Raw genomic sequence first — 21,080 nt, 5'->3', positions numbered from 1 at the left:
ACATTCCCCGTTCAACCAGGGAGAGTGAGTGTTGGCTTTAGGTGCAGAGCGATATTTCTTCTGGTTCTTTTCATCATTTATGGGCAACACTGGACGTTTGCCTTATTTTAGGTGGGTCAAAATGAAAACAAGTGCCAAAATGAGACGCGTTGAATGAAATAAGTTCCATTCAAATATTGATAACCCCCAAATTTCTGTTTGATTTCAGAATGTAATTTTTGAACATTTCTTTATTCTTGTGATCTCCAACTGCTGCTTCTGTTGGTCGTTGTGTTTTTCTCTGACATGCTTGTTTTTCTCCTCGCAGGAAACATCGGAAATTCTTTTACGATCGATCCCATCTTGGGCTCTATAAAAACTGCCAAAGAATTAGATCGAAGTAACCAAGTCGAATATGACTTAATGGTAAAAGCTACAGATAAGGGCAGCCCACCGATGAGTGAGATCGCTTCCGTGCATATCTTTGTCACCATTGCCGACAACGCGTCTCCCAAGTTTACATCCAAAGAATATTCCGTTGAAATTAGTGAAACCATCAGCGTTGGGAGTTTTGTCGGAATGGTGACAGCCCACAGTCAGTCTTCAGTAGTATATGAAATAAAAGATGGAAATGTAGCGGATGCCTTTGATATTAATCCACATTCTGGAAGCATCATCACTCAGAAAGCTTTGGACTTTGAAACTCTGCCTGTTTATGCATTGACAATACAAGGGACTAACATGGCTGGTTTGTCTACGAACGCAACTGTTCTAGTGCATCTGCAGGATGAAAATGACAACTTGCCAGTTTTCACGCAGGCAGAATATATGGGGCTCGTTAGCGAATCAGCTTCAATTAACAGTGTGGTCCTAACAGACAAGAATGTCCCCTTGGTGATTCGAGCCACTGATGCTGATAAAGAATCAAATGCTTTGCTTGTTTATCACATTGTCGAACCATCTATACACAAGTATTTTGCTATTGATTCGAGTACTGGTGCTATTCATACGGTACTGAGTTTGGACTATGAAGAAACAAGTACTTTTCACTTTACTGTGCAGGTGCATGACATGGGAACACCACGTTTATTTGCTGAATATGCAGCCAATGTGACTATACATGTAATTGACATTAATGACTGCCCTCCTGTGTTCTCCAGATCATTATATGAAGCATCTCTTTTGTTGCCAACATACAGAGGAGTAAAGGTCATCACAGTGAATGCTACCGATGCTGATTCAAGTGCATTCTCACAGTTAATGTACTCCATCACCGAAGGCAACATCGGGGAGAAGTTTTTAATGGACCACAAGACTGGTACTATAACTGTGCAAAACACAACTCAGTTACGGAGCCGCTATGAGTTAGCTGTCAGAGCTTCTGATGGCAGGTTTGCAAGCTTTACCTCTGTGAAAATTAACGTGAAAGAAAGCAAAGAAAGTCAGCTGAAGTTTACCCAGGATGTCTACTCTGCAGTAGTGAAAGAGAATTCCACAGAAGCCAAAACATTAGCTGTCATTACTGCTCTTGGGAATCCAATCAACGAGCCCCTGTTTTATCAGATCCTCAACCCAGATCGCAGATTTAAAATCAGCCGCACTTCTGGAGTTCTGTCGACCACCGGCATACCGTTTGATCGTGAACAGCAGGAGCTGTTCGACGTGGTCGTGGAAGTGACACAAGAGCATAAGCCTTCAGCGGTGGCACACGTCATCGTGAAGGTCACTGTGGAAGACCAGAATGACAACGCACCGGTGTTTGTCAACCTCCCATACTATGCTGTTGTCAAAGTGGATACTGCCGTGGGCCACGTTATTCGCTCTGTGACTGCCATCGACAGGGACACCGGCAGAAATGGGGATGTGCATTACTACCTCAAGGAACACCACGAGCACTTCCAAATTGGATCCTCGGGTGAACTTATGCTGAAAAAGCAGTTTGAACCTGACACCTTAAATAAAGAATATCTCGTCACAGTGGTTGCAAAAGATGGAGGAAACCCAGCTTTTTCAGCTGAAGTCATCGTCCCCATTACTGTTATGAATAAAGCCATGCCTGTGTTTGAAAAGCCTTTCTACAGCGCCGAGATCCCAGAGAACATTCAGGTGCACAGCCCCGTTGTCCACGTACAGGCCAACAGTCCGGAGGGGCTGAAGGTGTTCTACAGCATCACAGATGGCGATCCTTTCAGCCAGTTTACTGTTAACTTCAACACCGGAGTTATAAATGTCATAGCGCCTCTGGACTTCGAGTCCCACCCAGCATATAAACTGAGCATCCGAGCAACTGACTCCTTGACCGGCGCTCATGCCGAAGTTTTTGTGGACATCGTTGTGGAAGACATCAATGATAACCCTCCCGTGTTTGTCCAGCAGTCCTATGCCGCCACCCTGTCCGAGGCATCTGTAATCGGAACGTCCATTGTTCAAGTCAGAGCAACAGATTCCGATTCAGAACCAAACAGAGGGATTTCGTACCATATGTTTGGGAATCATAGCAAGAGTCATGATCATTTTCACATCGACAGCGGCACTGGTCTCATTTCACTGGTCAGGACTTTGGATTATGAGCAGTCCCAGCAGCACAAGATTTTCGTAAGGGCTATTGATAGTGGCATGCCCCCTCTGAGCAGCGAAGTGATTGTCACAGTCGATGTCACTGACCTCAACGATCACCCACCACTATTTGACCAACAGATTTATGAAGCCAAAATTAGTGAGCATGCTGCCCACGGGCATTTTGTGACCTGTGTAAAAGCCTATGATGCAGACAGTTCAGACATAGACAAGTTGGAGTATTCCATTCTGGCTGGCAACGATCATAAGAATTTTGTCATTGATGGCAAGACAGGAATCATCACACTCTCAAACCTGCGCCGGCATGCCCTGAAGCCATTGTACACCCTTCAGGTTTCCGTGTCTGATGGAGTTTTTAGAAGTTCAGCTGAGGTTCATATAACTGTGATTGGAGGCAATTTGCACAGTCCCGTTTTTCTTCAGAACGAATATGAAGTGGAGCTGGCTGAAAACGCTCCCTTGCACACCCTGGTGACTGAGGTCAAAGCGACTGATGGGGATTCGGGCATTTTTGGCCATGTTACTTACCATATTGTGAATGACTTTGCCAGAGACAGGTTTTACACTAATGAGAGAGGACAGATCTTTACTTTAGAAAAACTTGATCGAGAAACCCCAGCGGAAAAAGTAATCCCAGTTCGTTTCATGGCCAAGGATGCTGGAGGAAAAGTTGCTTTCTGCACCATTAATGTCATCCTTACAGATGACAATGACAACGCACCACAGTTTCGAGCAACCAAGTTTGAGGTGAACATAGGATCCAATGCGCCCAAAGGGACGTCGGTCATCAAAGTTCTGGCGAGTGACGCCGACGAGGGGTCCAATGCCGACGTCACCTATGCCATCGAGGCAGATTCTGAAAGTGTTAAAGAGAATTTGGAAATTAACAGACTGTCTGGCATCATTACTACAAAGGAAAGCTTAATTGGCTTGGAAAATGAGGTCTTCACTTTCTTTGTTAGAGCTGTGGATAACGGGGCTCCACCCAGAGAGTCTGTTGTTCCCGTCTATGTGAAAGTACTTCCGCCAGAAGTGCGGCTTCCAAGATTTTCAGAACCGTTTTACACCTATACGGTTTCCGAAGACGTGCCTATTGGAACAGAAATAGATCTCATCCGCGCAGAACATAGCGGGACTGTCCTTTACAGCCTTGTCAAAGGCAACACTCCTGAGAGTAATAGGGATGAGTTCTTTGTGATCGACAGACAGAGTGGGAGACTGAAACTGGAGAAGAGTCTTGACCATGAAACAACCAAGTGGTACCAGTTCTCCATCCTTGCCCGTTGCACTCACGAGGACTATGAGGTCGTGGCTTCTGTAGATGTTAGTATCCAAGTGAAAGATGCAAATGACAACAGCCCCATCCTGGAGTCCAGTCCGTATGAGGCATTTATTGTTGAAAACCTGCCAGGGGGAAGTAGAGTCATCCAGATCAGGGCGTCTGATCTAGACTCAGGCACCAACGGCCAAGTGATGTATAGTCTAGATCAGTCACAAAGTGCGGAAGTCATCGAAGCTTTTGCCATTAACATGGAAACGGGCTGGATTACCACCCTTAGGGAACTTGACCATGAAAAGAGAGACAGTTACCAGATTAAGGTTGTTGCATCAGATCATGGTGAGAAGGTTCAGCTCTCCTCCACAGCCATCGTGGACGTTACTGTCACCGACGTCAACGATAGTCCCCCACGGTTCACGGCAGAGATTTATAAAGGGACCGTGAGTGAAGATGATCCACCAGGTGGCGTAATTGCCATCCTGAGTACCACGGATGCTGATTCTGAAGAGATTAACAGACAGGTCACATACTACATAACAGGTAACACATTTAAACTAAGCGGTTTAATTTTTAAAATTGTATTAGAAGTACAAGTTCTGAGATACACATTTTATGGAAATTGGGAGTTAAAGGGATGATTTTTAGTGTGTCTAAAATAAGTAGAAATAACACCTCTCAAGCTGTGTTTCAGGTTCTTTGCCTAAGCAAAGCCTGTCATTGTTTATTGGATTGTTTTTGATTTTTATGACTCATGCTCTTTTTATACATAGTGTATAAAAAAGATAATTTTTTTTAAAAACTATAGTTTCAGTAAAGGCTAAAGTGTTGCTGACAATCTTTATATTTTATTTGGCTGACTGTTGTGTTTAAATACACATTTTAATGCTGCTTGCTTCGTTTTTCGGTTTTTTGAGGTCTTTTTTGATAAATGGTTTGAAAGGTAATATAACAAATTTAAATGTAATTTCTTTAAAAACTTAACTCTTTTGAATTACAGCATTACATATTGTTTGCACAATTCACTTCTCCTGTTACTTCTTTTATTTCGTCACATTTGACTGTCATCTTCTTCCATTGATTTCATAGGGGGGGATCCTTTGGGGCAGTTTGCTATTGAAAATATACAGAACGAGTGGAAGGTCTACGTGAAGAAGCCTCTCGACAGGGAAAAGAGGGACAGTTACCTGCTGACTGTCACAGCGACTGATGGGACCTTCTCATCAAAAGCTATAGTTGAAGTGAAGGTTCTTGATGCAAATGACAACAGTCCCATTTGTGAAAAGGTAGGCTGCTCTTTCCTCAAATTTATATGCTACGAACTCAGATTTCTTCTTAAACCTCTCAGGAGGACTGTCGTGTGGTGCTGGGGTGTGACTCAGATGTGTTTCCTGTTGTAATCTCTTGCTGTTTAAGTAGAGGGGAAGGTTAAATGGGACAAGGGTTAGCTTCAGAACTACTTCTGAGGAACACTGAATGGCTTAAAAACCTCCTTTGATTGCGGTTATATTTAACTCTAAACATACTCTTTAAGTTTTCATGAAGACGTTCCCTTCATTTGGGGATGAGGGTCTTTGGGAGGACATACTAGGCCAGGAGTTCTGGATACGGAGCTCCGTTGTGCTTCCGCAGACTGTGTTGTGGGCACCGGCTCCCGCACACTGGAGACACTGCGAGGTTACCGTGTGGCTTCTGCACCTGCCCGAGGTTGTTCAACGAGGGCAGGGGTGACCCCGGAGCTGGACGATGAGGCAAAGCCCCGCCTTGGGAAGTAGTGGTGGGAGAACCAGGAGTGGTCGTGGACGGGCAGTGGGGCGGGCGGGCGGGCAGGGCAGTAACCGGATTTTAGGGGCTGTGAAGGGCATTACCGGGGGGAGCTGGGACTCTCTGAATCCTTTCTCATTTGAAAGGTGGAGCCGACATGAGCGGAGAATCCCTGGGAGAAGCCGAGTTTGGTGGTGTTCTGTCCGTTTAAGATGAGGAGAGCGGAGGCAGGGGCATAGTAGAGGGTGGGCCGAGGTGCGGAGGGAAGGAAAGGACAAGAAGGCACTGCAGTGGGAAGGTGGTGGCGCTTGGTCCTGCCTGGAGACAGCGCGGCAGGCGAGTGAGGTCAGGGTGGACTTCACTGTTTCCCCACGGGAGTGACTGGGGAAGACCAGCCAGAAGCCGGGAGTGGGAATTGGTTTTCGAGGAGGCCCGTTGAGTTCAATTTCAGATTTGTTACGTTTAAGGTCCTGGGACGTTCAGTCAAATGTGTCGTGTAGACGTTCAGAGTTGGCCGGGTTGAGGATGGGTATGTAACCTTGGCAGCGTGGATGGCTAACTGATAATTGGTGGAGGGGAAGTGAGTGTGAGGGGGGACGGGGAGTTGGGAGACTGTCACGTGGCACAGCAGAGGGGCCAGCGTGTCCTCAGGGGAGGGGACGCTTAGAGTTCAGTCGACGGCAAAGTGAAGCTTCTGAGGGACAAGGAGTTCACTTCAGTCTGTGTTTTTGGTGACAGTATTTTCTGGAAGGGAGGGTTTTGTGTATGTGTGTGTAACTTAGAGAAACTAAATGTGTTTTGTTGTTTTTTAGCACTTTCCCTGTTATCTTGGGGATTCATAAAATTCAGACAGTAGATCATTTGAAATCATCAGTGTTGCAAAATATGCTGTTTCATGAGTCAGAAATGTAGTTCACCTAAAATTGAGCTCATATTAAGAAAATAAATGTAACAGCGTCTTATATATTTGTCTTACATTTTGGTTTATGGCCTGGAATTCTAAATAGTTAGAACTGGGAACAGCCGTTCCCTGTGTTTGAGAATTAGGTCAGGTTTGCAGGGAGATGGGGTGAAGCAGAGCAGTAGAAGAGCCCTGGCCTGAGCATCACTTGTCCTCCCCACCCCACCCCGCGGCCAGTCTTTGTCTTCTCCCATGACGCGGGAATCACATCTCTTCTGCTGCAGTTGGCTTGGTTATGTGTTAAGACTGATTGCAAACAAAAAATTCCTGCATTGAAAATAAGTAGATCTAATGTAAACAGGCATTTATTATCTCTAATTTTGGGGTAAATATGGAGTGCTATGTGTATTTTCTCACCAGAATTTACATTAAATTAAATACGAAACCAAATCAAGGGCACGAAGTATTCAGCATCCTGTAGGTTAAATGTCAGGTCAGCCTCTTCAGCAGTGTGGAGTCGTTAACTGTTACGTGACTCCACTTGTTTTAAATGTGTTTTGTAAGAAAAATAGTTTTGGAAGCTTCTTAGATTTTAATTTTAGTTGTTTCCCATGTGTTCAGTGACCAAAGGTAAATGATTCTGTATTTTCTTGGCAGTCATGTTAACTTTTAACGTTGCATGTTAATACTGTTTAAAATCTTTTGTAGACTTTGTATTCTGACACGATTCCCGAAGATGCCTTTCCTGGGAAATTTATCATGCAGGTGTCTGCTACAGACGCAGATATCCGTTCCAACGCTGAAATTACTTACACGTTATTTGGTACAGGTGCAGAAAAATTCAAACTAAATCCAGACACAGGTAAAGATGGGGTTCGGGGGCAAAACTAATTGTGTTCTGACGAAGTCACATATGTGGGTCATCTTGGATCACACAGAAAATTTGAAATTACATTTTCTTCTTGTAAAATTGATTCTCATACTACGAAAATGCCATCTTTCAGAAATGTAAACAGCAATTTAATGTGTAAAATTCGGGGTGAGATAAAAAATTAACAGCAATATTGTCACCTACTTGAACTGAGGATTTAAAATATGTTATTTGTATCAACTTCTTTTTAAAAAACTCAGAAGTTAAACTATATTTCAAACTTTCTACTTTATCCATTTTATATATATTTGGTTTTCTAGGATTTGTGACTGTCAATGTATAATTTAGTATAATCTTTAAAATGATTAGTGATATTTTATTTGTCTTTAAACCTCTAGGGTTGTTTTTCTCTTACAATTTGTATTTTGTTAAAACTGAGGGCCAAGGAACAGTTTTCTATTAGGCTCCCCCCACATTAATTAGAAGCATATGAATCTAATTTTTGAGCCAATTTAAAAATATTGTGAATTTGGTAAATTGGTAGTAGCTCTTTTGCTTTTCAACATCACATGTAATGCAAGAGGCCCTGGCCTTGAGACCTGTATGACTGACAGCTGGCCCCTGGCAGGGTTTAAAAACCTCCAACCTAGAGGGCTGCTGCCACTGTCTACTCACCACTGGTAAAATCGTTCTCCAAAGGAAGGCTGTTACTCGGATTTTGTAAACTCAAGAGAAAAGAGGAAGAAAGAAGATGCGCTGGTGCAGTTCACATATTCAATCTCAAGCAAGTCCATTTATTTCTGTTTGTTTTTAGGAGAGCTGAAAACATCAGCCCCCCTCGATCGCGAGGAACAAGCAGTTTATAATCTTCTGTTCAAGGCCACGGATGGAGGAGGAAGGTTCTGTCAAGCTAATATTGTGCTCACATTAGAGGATGTGAATGACAACGCCCCCGAGTTCTCTGCTGACCCTTACACCATCACCGTGTTCGAGAACACAGAGCCTGGCACGCTGTTGACCAGGGTGCAGGCCACAGATGCAGATGCAGGTACCGCCCAGATGATGCTTTTGCCTTTGAGCTATGCTCTGCGACCTCACGAGCCTCTGTTTAAAACACACCCACACCTCGTGTATCCTACCTCATGTGTGTTGAATCGTTGTTGTGTTCTCATTAAAAGTGGAGTGAAATCTTTAGAATAATGAATTCATTTTTAATGAATATTTGAAGCCTCAGAATTGTGCCCAGTGAACTTACTGTCGTGCCCCCAAGATTCTGGTCAGTGATGAGATTAACTGATCTTTATATCCCGTTGAATTAGTTAGTGAAGTGTTGTTTTTTGTGTATAAACCATTAGTGACAAAGAGATTTAGTATCATAGGAACATAACAGAAGCAAATGCTAAATTGTTCTAATTTTACAGAAGTTTCAAAATTTTTATGGAGAAAATAAGACTCTAGGGTATATATATTCGTAGCATTTTGAAAGCAGAGAATAAAAGTAACTTCTTCAGTCATACTAATACCAAACAATTAGAAGAATAGCAAAGATGTTAACTTTTCTAGTAAATCTTCGTCAATGAAGCTAAATGCTAAATAGGCTTCATTTAAAAGATCTGCCGGGTATTATAGCATAAGTTCCTATATAACATAGTCTTAAAAACGCCAGATAACTATGAAATTATGTTTACATTTGTTTAAAAGCAGTGAATTGTTAATCTAAAAGTTTACTTTTTAAATATCATAGTCATAAGAATTTCAAAATAATGTATATTATTAGCATTTTCCCTTTTTCATATGTATGCTACATGTTTTTTCAAAAAAATTTGTTTAAATTTCTTGAAATAAAACATTCTGACACAATGTCATGTCTTGACAGGATTGAATCGGAAGATCTCCTACTCGTTGGTTAACTCTGCTGATGGGCAATTCTCCATCAATGAATTATCTGGGATCATTCAGTTGGAAAAGCCTCTGGATAGAGAGCTGCAGGCAGTGTACACCCTTACTTTGAGAGCTGTAGATCATGGTTTGCCAAGGAGATTAACAGCCACCAGCACTGTGGTTGTATCTGTTTTGGACATAAATGACAACCCACCCGTGTTTGAATACCGTGAATACGGTGCCACAGTGTCTGAGGACGTTCTTATCGGAACAGAAGTTCTTCAAGTGTATGCAGCAAGTCGAGATATTGAAGCCAATGCAGAGATTACCTACTCAATAATTAGTGGAAACGAACATGGAAAATTCAGCATAGATTCTAAAACAGGTAACCTACCAGGCAGACGGGAGGAAGCCCTTTACTCTGCCAAGAAGATGAGACTGCTCAGCACTTTGCCTGATGCAAACTGACTGGTCATAGAGGTCAATAGATACTCTACACATAAAACTCCAGTTTTCTTTGTGTTGTTATTTTAAGTGGGATTCAGAGTGGTTTAGAAGACTTTAAACAATAGTTCTACATAATAAAATACATTTCTGGCATATCTGTTATAACTGTCAGCAGAAAAACTTAAAATAGGAAATCAAAACATCATCCTCTAGTAGTTTAGTAAAGTTATAAGATGTAGTAAATCAGTAAAGATAAAGAGTGGAAGGTAGTAGAAGCTTTTGCATAATGGCGCCTTTTAATGTCCCACGCGATCTTACGTGAAGTCGCTTCCCGGGTGAAACAGTAGTTTGACTCTCTTTGCTCTTAGTTTCAGTAGAGGGCATCTGATCGTTCATTACATTGACTTCTTCACTGCGGTTGTTCCATACAGCAGTCAAAGCACTTGGACTGAGTCACTTCCTGAGTGACTGCCAGCAAGGCCAGAAGTCATTGGAGCTCTTGACTCTCGCTGCATCAGTGCCTCTGTAGTCTTGCTCATCTGTCCTCTAAAATAGCTGAGTCTTAGAGCACTATAAAGCATGGCTCCATTCAAACTGTTTTCAATCGTATGTGACTATTTCAGCTGAAAGGTAGCTGTGTGATGATGCTATTTTAAAATGTATTTTAACACATATCATAAAATGTTATTTTGAGGATTCTTCAAGTAGGATATAATGGAGTGAACAGGGAAGAGTTTAAAGGAATTATTAAATCAAAGGAATTACTAAATCAGAAAGGGATTTTTTTTTAATAATAGGATATAGTTATTCTAGAGATTATTAAAAAGGATGTGCATTTCTGTGAAAGAAAATATGAGACGGAAAAGGACACAGAAAGCCAAAGAATAGAATTTTTATGTTTTCTTTTTGTTTTATTAAAGTCTGTAATAAACTGTGGTTAAGAAGAGATAAGACATGTAATTATTTTTATAGCAGGGATGTTAGTAGTACTGACTAGGAAAACAATTTATCACAAAGAACATCAGGAAAATAGTGAAGAGAAATATATAAGGTCCCAACAATGGGCAAATTCATGTTTCAATTGTTGAATTAAGAAATCAGAAAACATACATAAAAGGTATGTAATCCATTGAAGATTCAATTTGTCTAGAAGTGTTTGTCTGTTTCCGTCACAGGAGGAGAAAGTGGTGGCATTCTAAAGCACTGGAAGTAATTTTGATTTTCTGTTTAGGGGCCATATTCATCATTGAGAACCTGGACTACGAAAGCTCCCATGAGTACTACCTGACTGTGGAAGCCACTGATGGAGGCACGCCTTCCCTAAGTGACGTTGCAACTGTGAACATTAACGTAACAGACATCAATGACAACACCCCAGTGTTCAGCCAGGATGCCTACGCAGCAGTGATCAGTGAAGACGCTGTTCTTGAACAGCCTGTCATTACGGTCCGTCCGTTTTCCCCAACAGTTTTCTTCCGGGTCTTTGCAAGAGTTTTTAGTGAGATTGATCCAGTTTTCGTAGTGGCTTTGCTTGAAAATAATTTGAAGATACAGAAATGTCCTTTGTTAGTCTAGTTACTGACTCTGTTATGAATAATTGCGTTAAAACAGCTGGCTAGCGATAGCAGAAGTTTGCTTAACAGACCCCTGTCCCTGCCTTACCCGTCTGCTAAACCAGAGCCTGGTATTTTCTAGGTTTTGGCAGATGATGCTGACGGACCTTCAAACAGCCACATCCACTATTCGATTATCGATGGCAATCAGGGCAGTCCGTTCACAATCGACCCTGCCAGGGGAGAAGTGAAGGTGACCAAACTTCTAGACCGGGAAACAGTAAGTGGAGAAATCTGACTTAAATTGTTCACAGATTATCAGATCAGCGGATGGAAGTGCCTTGTATCCACCTCTGCTGACGTTTTGGGAAGTGTCAGAAGGGTCAAACCAGCCTTGTTCTCAGGACCTGACAAGCACTATAGAAATACTTCAAAAGCAGTTGCACTATGAAAATCTCCAGGATATGTGATGTGTTTCAGACTAATACGAAGTTTGGATAATAAAAGTTTGTATTCAGGACGAAATTACCGTTGGTGTCAGTGTTTTGAGATGCTTCATGGAGGTAGACACTGGATGTGAAATAATGGCAGAGATTTGGAGAACTGTAGTGTTGAGAGATGCGGATTCCCCGTGAGGAACGACTTGAACACAGGATGGAGGGAGGCGACCAGGGATGTGTGTCGGGGATTTTATTCAGTTGTGCTGGAGTGGAGGGGTCATACCAGCAAGTGAGGGAGAAAAGTTGGATTAAGTGTTTCAGGAACAGATTAAGGGCCACAGACAAAACCAGGTTGGGCCCGGAGCTGCAGGCAGTGGGCAGTTACCACTGCCTGTGAGTCTAGGTGAGACAATTCAGGCAGGTGGTTCTGGAAGACGAGTCCTTCACTAGGTCTCAGGGTTGCTCAGAGCAGTGAGAGACCAGGGAGGTGGGAGGACAGTGACAGTTCATCATTATGAGGCAGGAAGAGCCCGAACTAGGAAAGTAGCGGTGACAGTTGAATGAAAAGACAAACGCAGAAACTCTGTAAAGGAAATGGGACCCGCTGAGCTGAGGGAGCCGTGGTGGCTGATGGCGCAACTGTTTCAGTCTTGCGGTGACCGGCCGGTGCAGGGAGGTCGGTCGCAGGGTGTAAACTTAGCCTGGGAGAGGTGGTCGGATGTGGTTTTCCATTCACTGGTTTTCAGAGGAAAATGGCACATTGAAGTAAAATTATTCAGCCAGGATTTGGAGATTTAATCAAACTTAAGAGACTTGAAAGCACGGCTGTTACACCTGCCTCTGGAGATGATTAGGGAAGTGATCTGGGTATTGAGATAACTGTGGGCAGATGAGGAGAGAGGCAAGCCAGGCTGAACCTGCCTCTGCCCATCCCTCCCCCTGCCCCACTCCATCTATCCATCCACCCATCCACTTACTCTTCTGCTCCTACAGACGGGAAGGGAGCTGCCCCAGAGCAGGTGAAGTGAAGAAGTGAGGGAGCCTTGGTTTGGGGAATTAGAAGGGCATTGATGATAATACAGACTGTAATTTCAGGAGAATAGTGGCTAAGTCGAGGAATTTGGGAAGATAGTGATGAGCTATTGCAGTCAAGTCTCAACTCTCTCTTTTTCTGACCTTTTATTTTTGAGCAGAGACTTTCCAAGAGATTCATAAGCATGACTCTTGTGCTTAGGTTTGCAGTCCTGCTGGGCAGAACACGAAGAACTTCTCAAATCCTTTCATATACTAATGTCCATTGTGAGTGAGCAGAAGAGAGGCCGAAGGGTTCCCAAGCCAAGCTGCCCTTCTTTTGTTGGAATATCCTGCAGGACAACATCCTGCAGCACTGCTCTGGGGTTAGCCAGCTTCCTGGCCTTGTCCACTGCTAATTCTGGAGAAGAGGCTGCCTCATAATTCACTTAATTTTGCAGGAAGTCACGAAGAGGGAATCTTAAAAGCTGTAGACAGTTGCTGCGGTCCAGGTGTTGGGGAGGGTGGTCTGGAGTGTCCTGAGACATTGAAAATGACCGAGCAGCCGGGGGTGGGCGGCGGCTGGTGTCTGTCCTCAGACTTGTGGCTGAGAGTCACATTCGGGCCTTAGGGACATTGCCTTCCCTGCCATCACTAACGTGGCAGCCTTTGAGATCTGTTACCATGTTTTCTCATCATGTGTATTACTTTTCTGTCTTAATTTTTTGTTAGTCTGCGAGTTTTTAAACTTAGAACGGTTTAACAGAATGGGTATGTTTTTGAGTATCGTCAGGTTCTCAGTGCTCATAGTAACTTTTTCTGTTGGGCAAATACATTCCATTTCGCAGACAGTCAGTTGCAGGGTGCTTGTCTGTAGGTTAACGAGTCGCCCACCTACAGGACACGGTTGTGCCCCTCCAGGTGGGCAGAGGCACACTGCAGGGTGAGCCCTGTTCTCGGGGCTCGTGGAGATGACACGCATTCTCTCTGTCTCTTCCCCGGAAAGATTTCAGGTTACACGCTCACTGTGCAGGCTTCTGACAACGGCAGTCCCCCCAGGGTCAACACGACCACCGTGAACATCGACGTGTCTGACGTCAATGACAACGCCCCCGTCTTCTCCAAGGAGAACCACAGCCTCATCATCCAGGTGAGCTCCAGTCAGCGCCCCCCTGTTCACATGAGCTCCTTCAGTGGCCTCAGTTGTTCCTTTGAAGTTTCTTTCTTTTCCAAAGACTGCTTTTTAGAAAAATGGGAAGAGTGACATTACGGGGGTGTCCATCAATACTAAACGATGGGCCTTCCCCGGATGCTTTTCTCTCTCTTCTTTTTGTGCTTCGGTTTTTAAGCTGTTCTCGTAGCTTGATTCTTCACCCTTGCATTTCCTCCTTGGCCCTCCCTCCCCTCCCCCTCCAGACACCCATCCTGCCTCCCCTACCCCTCCCCCACCTCCCCCACACCTTTCTTCTCACCGCCCCTCCTTTCCCTCTTCTCCCTTCCCTCCTCCCCATCACTGCCACCCTCTCTCTCCTCCTTTCAGATGGAGCAGCAAAGTCTGTTTTCTGTATGTTCTGTCTGATAGAAAGCATGCCTGTGCGGTGGGGTGGTGTTGACAGCTGTGTGGTTCCCTCACTCTGCACAGGAGAACAAGCCGGTGGGGTTCCGCGTGCTGCAGCTGGCCGTGACCGACAGGGACTCCTCTCACAACGGCCCGCCCTTCTCCTTCAGCATCGTGGGTGGAAATGAGGATGGCGCGTTTGAAGTCAACCAGCAGGGAGTCCTCCTGACCTCGGCTGCCATAAATAGGAAAGTGAAAGATCATTACCTCCTGCACGTTAAGGTATGACAGCCTTTCTTTATGATTTTATTGTGGATTCCTGCTTTTGGTGGTTATCTTCCCAAATGTAAACAGTTTACGTTTCATGAGAAGACAAAACTGAATTAGAATGAGGGGCTTTTTTTGTTCTTTGTCAGATCTTTATTTTTATCCCAAAGCACTTTGAGGAGGGGCTTATTTATTTGTTCGGTGACTTTATCATAGACATTGGTGGAGCTGAATTTCAATATGAATCAGTGAAAAAGCCAAAAAGAGGTGTTTATCCTGTCCTTGATAATGCTCACATGGCGGATTAAGCATCTAACAATTGATAGTATTTTGGAACTCGAACAACAAAAATACATTTTAACTAAGAAGCTGTAAACAAAGATGAAGGTGATTTTTTTTCCCCTTTCCTCGTAGGTGGCAGATAATGGAAAGCCTCCGCTGTCGTCTCTGACGTACGTTGACATTAGGGTCGTTGAAGAGAGCATCTATCCTCCTGCGATCTTGCCCCTGGAAATCTTCGTCACTGCTTTTGGAGAGGAGTACTCGGGTGGTGTCATTGGGAAGGTCCACGCGACCGACCAGGACGTGTATGACACGTTAACCTACAGTCTAGACCCCCAGATGGACAACCTCTTCTCTGTGTCCAGCACGGGGGGTAAGCTGATCGCCCACAAGAAGCTGGACATCGGGCAGTACCTCCTCAACGTCAGCGTGACGGATGGGAGGTTTACGACGGCGGCTGACATCATGGTGCACATCCGACAGGTGACCCAGGAGATGCTGAACCAGACCATCGCTATCCGCTTTGCCAACCTCACCCCCGAAGAGTTCGTGGGCGACTATTGGCGCAACTTCCAGCGAGCTTTGCGGAACATCCTGGGTGTGAGAAGGAACGACATTCAGATCATTAGTCTACAGCCCTCTGAGCCACATCCACACCTGGACGTCTTGCTTTTTGTAGAGAAGTCAGGTGGCGCCCAGGTTTCCACAAAACTTCTTCTGCACAAGATTAATTCTTCCGTGACTGATATTGAGGAGATCATTGGTGTGAGGATATTGGATGTATTCCAGAAGCTCTGTGCAGGACTGGATTGCCCGTGGAAATTCTGTGATGAGAAGGTGTCTGTGGACGAAAATGTGATGTCCACTCATAGCACGGCCAGACTGAGTTTTGTGACTCCCCGCCACCGGAGGACAGCTGTGTGCCTCTGCAAAGGTAACACGCGGACGTCTGTGGAAACAGACAGTGCAGATACTTCACGAGCAGCCTCCGAAGGCTGCACAGTAAGGTCGTTTTCTTGAAGCTCCTATTAATTAGCTCTCCCCCCTCCCCTCTTCTTTTTAAACAAAGATGGAAAATGCCCACTTGTGCATCATGGGTGTGAAGACAGTCCGTGCCCTGAAGGGTCTGAATGTGTCGCTCATCCCAGAGAGGAGACGTACAGCTGCGTCTGTCCAGGTGGCAAGTTCGGTCAGTGCCCAGGTGAGAGCTCAGTGATTAAGAATGCTTTTTTTTTTCTTTTTTTTTCAAAAAGTGACTTGCAATGTTTCTTACCATTTTCTTCTTTGTTGGAGTTCATAAGGATTGTAAAGTGTGTTTATTGTAACAAGTCGGACATAGAGATGATGAATAAAGTAGTAACTTTTTCCCTCCTCTTCAACTCACCTGAGTTAATAATTTGATGTTCTTCCTTCTCTGTCCCCAGAGCTCACGTAGACACACAATCCCATGTGCACAGACTTACTGTTCTTTTTCTCTCACACTCTGCTTTTTTTTTTTTTTTAAAGAAGTTAAAAAGTGATCATATCTAGCATAGTCCTCTTTCCCTCTGCTTAGCGGGATATTATGAGCATCCTTCCAAGCTCCAGTGCTTCTCGGTGGCTGCACAGCCTTCCCTGGCTTGGCTGCACCACCGTTCATTCAGCATTGTCCTCGTGTGTGGAGACTCAGGTTATGTCTTATGTGAAAAGAAGAATCTTCGTGCGTGTGTCCTCACGTGTTGGTGCTTTCATTTCTGTGCAGCAGATTGTAAGACTAGGACTCAGCTCTGTCAGAGATGAAGCACCTTTTTAATTTGTAAATATACTAGTATATTAGTTTCCAAAAAAGTGGTACCCATTCCTGTTTCTTCCACTCATGTGTGAAGGTCTCATGCCCCATTCTCTTGCCAGTGTTGAAGGTTTCCAATAAAAAAAACACATTCCGCCATCTAATGGGCATGAAATGATTATCTGATTATTTTAATTGCATTTTTCCTAGCTACTTATGCAAGGTGTCTTTTCATTTACTCCTTGCCTGTTACCACGTCCTCTTCTGTGACTGGCCTGTTCATACGCTTTGCTTGATTGTCTGGATTATTTGTCTGTTTGTTCTTTTTAATGTGTGGAGCTCTTTGTGTGTTACGAGTATTAACATGATCTGCATCCTGCTCTCTGATTACTGATCTTTTGATTTGTTTAATTTTTATTTTGTCGCTTCTGCGTAATTTTACATCACACTTTTCATCTCTGAATTGATATTATCTTCATCGTTTTTGAAGAGTGAGGATTGTTTTATATCTTGAAAGAGAGGGTCTCCCAAACCACCTTGAGACTATATAAATATTTTCCTAGATTGTTTTCTAGTAGTTTATATTGGATATTTTATGTCTAGATCTTTCATTATTTTAGAATTGATTTCTCTGTGATGCAGTAGTCTAATCTACTCTCTCCAAGTGGAGATCCAGTCGTGCTGCACTCTTTGTTAAGCAGATAGACATTTCCCACTGAATTCAATGTTACACTGTTACAATCTTGGGTTCAAAACTTGGATCTGTTGGGGTGGGGGTAGATTTGTTCACCCTCTTCAGAATATGGTTAAACTTGGATCTGATTTATTTTTTCCTCCGTGATTCACAGGAAGTTCATCCATAACGTTTACTGGGAACAGCTTTGTGAAATACCGTCTAATGGAAAATGAAAACAAGTTGGAGATGAAGCTGACCATGAGGCTGCGGACGTATTCTGCTCATGCGGTTGCCATGTATGCTCGGGGGACTGACTACAGCATCTTGGAGGTGAGCACGTGTGCATGTTTGTACCTCCGATCGTGGAAGGCTCTAGAAACATAAATTCTGTTTTATGTTCAGATTTTCTGCTTTTGGAAAAAAAATAAAATCAGCATAATGAAGTGGCTGAATTCTACATTCAAATGGTTTGTTGATACCCACACTTAAGTTTGGGGGGTGAAAGTTCGTGGGATGAAAAGCTCTTTTTGCTCTGCAATAACTTAGAGATTTACTTCTATTTTTTAGAAACATTTTTAGTTACCTGTGACAGCTACATTCAGACTCTAAGTGACATTACACCTTATTAATGTTAGAGTTTACAGGGAGATCCTCCATATGCTTGAAGTGATCATTGGCTTGCCTCCTGTTTTTTTCAAAGCATGATTCATTTTTGACTTTTGATATTCCCTAATGCTGTTTTTGGTGGTGGTTCAGTTGATGGTTAGTTATCAGTTGCCTGCACGATGCCTTTAGGATGTGCAGTTGGCACTTGATATCCCTAAAAGGTCCGTTCTTACCAGGTCATGTGCACAGTGAACAAACGAGCACATTCTCTGTAGCACTTCAGCGCAAGGCCTTGCTGAGTTTCTGCCTTCCATCACCAAACACACGTCTTCGTTAGGTGTTTGATCAGAAACTGTCCTTGCAGGCCGTGTGAGAGTAACGTGACCAGTGATTGTTTCCGTCACAGATTCATAACGGGAGACTGCAGTACAAATTCGACTGTGGGAGCGGCCCCGGCATTGTCTCCGTGCAGAGCATCCAGGTCAACGACGGACTGTGGCACGCAGTGTCTCTTGAAGTGAACGGAAACTACGCCAGGCTGGTTCTGGACCAAGTCCACACGGCCTCGGGCACGGCCCCGGGTACACTGAAGACCCTCAACCTGGATAACCACGTGTTTTTCGGTGGCCACGTCCGTCAGCAGGGCTCCCGGCACGGTAGAACCCCCCAGGTTGGCAGTGGCTTCAGGGGTTGTATGGGCTCCATTTATTTGAATGGGCAGGAGCTCCCCCTGAACAGCAAACCAAGGAGCTACGCGCACATTGAGGAATCGGTGGACGTGTCCCCGGGGTGCTTGTTAACAGCCACGGAAGACTGCTCGAGCAACCCTTGCCAGAATGGAGGCGTGTGCAACCCCTCCCCAACTGGAGGTAGGCTTCGCAAGGGCGTGTTTTGTACGTGTTACACCTGCATGCGCTCAAGGGGCAGTTCCCCACGGGTTTCTGTTTTTCCCTTTTTATTCGGTCGGTTTTGACGCACAAGCGTCAGTGTGGCATCTGCATGGCCGGAGAGGTGCTCGAGCCACGCGGGAGCTTAGACGTGGTCCTGAAGCAGCTGCAGGGCCAGTGTCTCCCCGCTGGGCTGCAGACACGCTGTGGCGTGTCCATTCTGCACCAGTAGCCGCAGGCAGCCACGGCGGATCCTGGACTCTGCTTCCAGCAGCATGGACACTGCCCCAGGGGGTTAGAATGGGGTCCTTTGGTTCTTCTCAAGGCCTCCGGGGATCTGATGGCCCAGCAAGGGGACAGGCTCGCTCTACACAGGAGTGGGAGTGTGGCATTCCAGAAGGCCTTGGGCCCCTCATAAATTACGATGAACTCAAGCTAATTATGAGTTCTCCCTTCAGTTCTTTGTTTTGGTGATACCAGCAGTGGAGGTTCTGCTGAGAACTCTTTACCCAGAGAGACTGGGAACTTTACTAGGTTTTACAGATCTTGGTGAGCTAAGTCTTCACCTGCTTAACCTAAATGTAAACACAGTGTCCTAAGACTTTCTGAGCCACTGAATGACAGGACTTTGTTGTTCCCTTTCGCTGGCTTAGGTTATTACTGCAAATGCAATGCCTTGTACATAGGGACCTACTGTGAGGTGAGCGTCAATCCGTGTGCCTCCAACCCATGCCTGTACGGTGGTACCTGCCTCGTGGACAATGGAGACTTCGTTTGCCAGTGCAGAGGGTTGTATACTGGGCAGAGGTGTGTCTGTTTTTCTTAACTTTCATCGTTAATTGTAGCATTAAAATGTCTAATGTAATCACGTACATAAAATGTCTACATTTGTTCATGTTTTCTGTTTTGCTGTATTTGTTTGCTGTAGAAAGATCAAGGTTTATGCTTATTTTTTCCTTATTTTTTAGATGCCAGCTTAGTCCATACTGCAAGGATGAACCCTGCAAAAATGGTGGGACATGTTTTGACAGTTTGGATGGTGCTGTCTGTCAGTGTGACCCAGGTTTTAGGGGAGAAAGGTAACTGGCTTTTTTCAGGATTTATATTTGTACCTGTCTTTCATGTCACAATGATTAGCAGATGCAACAAAACTTTATTTGGACTACACTGCTTCCAAATTTGAATTCAGAGCTCCTGTTGGCTCCCTGAATAATTTATCTTTTCATCTTTAAAAGAAGGAAATATTGAGCAGATGAATATAATATTATAATGCTTGAATAGTATATGCTTGCATATGTAATGTTTCCATACTTTAGAAATATTATTTATAAATAGAGAATGTATGGGTATTTGCAAGAAGTGGATGTTAGTGGAATGCATAAGATTGTGGTGTTTTTAAAGCAGACACCTATGGATTTGTTACCCATCTCTCTTCGAGGGTGAGGGTAATGACGTTTTTTCATCATTTATGTAGCATCTCAAACGGTCCTCAACTCTCTCATTATATTTTGTGAGCCTTCCGTAATCCTGAGAGGTGATCATTTTTTTCCAAGTGAAGAAAATGAGGCGCTGAGGTGCTTGGTGACCTTGAAAGGACAGGCTTTTAGTTCCAGATGTCTCTTCACCTTAGACTTTCCACCAATTCAGTTTAAAAAATTCCCCAGTGCATGTTATCTATAAGTGCCTAGTGCTGTCCATTTAGAAACGCCTTCATCATGTCAGTCTTGTTCGAAGGCTTGAAGTGGGACCTGCTGGCAGGGATTCACATGATGTCTTACTCCGGTGGTGGATATGGTCTTGAATTTGGCCGTCAGTCACGTAGTCTTCATTCCTAACTCTGCCTTCCTGGTTCTAGTCAATACTCAGTATATTTGATGAATTATCTCAGTAATCAGAATGCTCATGCCAGGTGAGCATAGAGGATGGAAAGTGGATACATTTTATTACAGGGGGAAGGGTTTGAGAAGTGTCAGGTAGATCTGTACCGGTACAAAATATGTCCACTGGGGAAGGCAGAGGGGTGGGGACTTGCATGTGGACGATTCTGGTAGGACGAGGAGCTGAAGGAGGTTTTCAACAGGGAGACACATTTAAAGATGGGAAGCAAGGATTCTTCTAGATTTTCACATGCTTTCTGGATCTGTCATAACCCCACACAGGAACATTCTCAGAGAAATCTAATAAAGCCTCTTAGAATACACATATCAATGTGCCCATTCTAAGTTTCTGGATCAGAAATCAAGACAAACTGAGGTTTAGCCTGTGAGTTTGACTTAGTAACCTGTGAAATCCTTAGAAAAATGGCAGTTAAACATCACCTCGACGTAATGTTCATT

The 21,080-nt window shown here is 44.1% G+C and overlaps 1 protein-coding gene across 4 annotated transcripts in view; it reads left to right on the top strand.

The window, feature by feature from the left end:
* The window catches only part of FAT1 (FAT atypical cadherin 1), a 109,181-nt gene that overhangs the window by 78,998 nt on the left and 9,103 nt on the right, over nucleotides 1-21,080 (top strand). For all 4 annotated transcript variants that reach the window (XR_835175.3, XM_010953273.3, XM_074353568.1 and 1 more), the window contains exons 10-24: nucleotides 308-4,375; nucleotides 4,922-5,118; nucleotides 7,206-7,359; nucleotides 8,183-8,416; nucleotides 9,245-9,634; nucleotides 10,928-11,142; nucleotides 11,392-11,529; nucleotides 13,707-13,850; nucleotides 14,343-14,540; nucleotides 14,940-15,741; nucleotides 15,877-16,008; nucleotides 17,424-17,581; nucleotides 18,264-18,726; nucleotides 19,398-19,551; nucleotides 19,713-19,823. Coding sequence is in view for 3 of the 4 variants with exons in the window: in XM_010953273.3 (XP_010951575.2) it covers nucleotides 308-4,375; nucleotides 4,922-5,118; nucleotides 7,206-7,359; nucleotides 8,183-8,416; nucleotides 9,245-9,634; nucleotides 10,928-11,142; nucleotides 11,392-11,529; nucleotides 13,707-13,850; nucleotides 14,343-14,540; nucleotides 14,940-15,741; nucleotides 15,877-16,008; nucleotides 17,424-17,581; nucleotides 18,264-18,726; nucleotides 19,398-19,551; nucleotides 19,713-19,823 (7,558 nt within the window). In the remaining variant the exon portion in view is untranslated. The remainder of the gene's footprint in view (nucleotides 1-307; nucleotides 4,376-4,921; nucleotides 5,119-7,205; nucleotides 7,360-8,182; nucleotides 8,417-9,244; nucleotides 9,635-10,927; nucleotides 11,143-11,391; nucleotides 11,530-13,706; nucleotides 13,851-14,342; nucleotides 14,541-14,939; nucleotides 15,742-15,876; nucleotides 16,009-17,423; nucleotides 17,582-18,263; nucleotides 18,727-19,397; nucleotides 19,552-19,712; nucleotides 19,824-21,080) is intronic.

Source organism: Camelus bactrianus, chromosome 26 (assembly GCF_048773025.1).
Source record: "Camelus bactrianus isolate YW-2024 breed Bactrian camel chromosome 26, ASM4877302v1, whole genome shotgun sequence".
Lineage (NCBI taxonomy): Eukaryota > Metazoa > Chordata > Mammalia > Artiodactyla > Camelidae > Camelus > Camelus bactrianus.
Note: the sequence above shows the minus strand (reverse complement) of the source record. Positions and strands in the feature narration are given on the sequence as shown.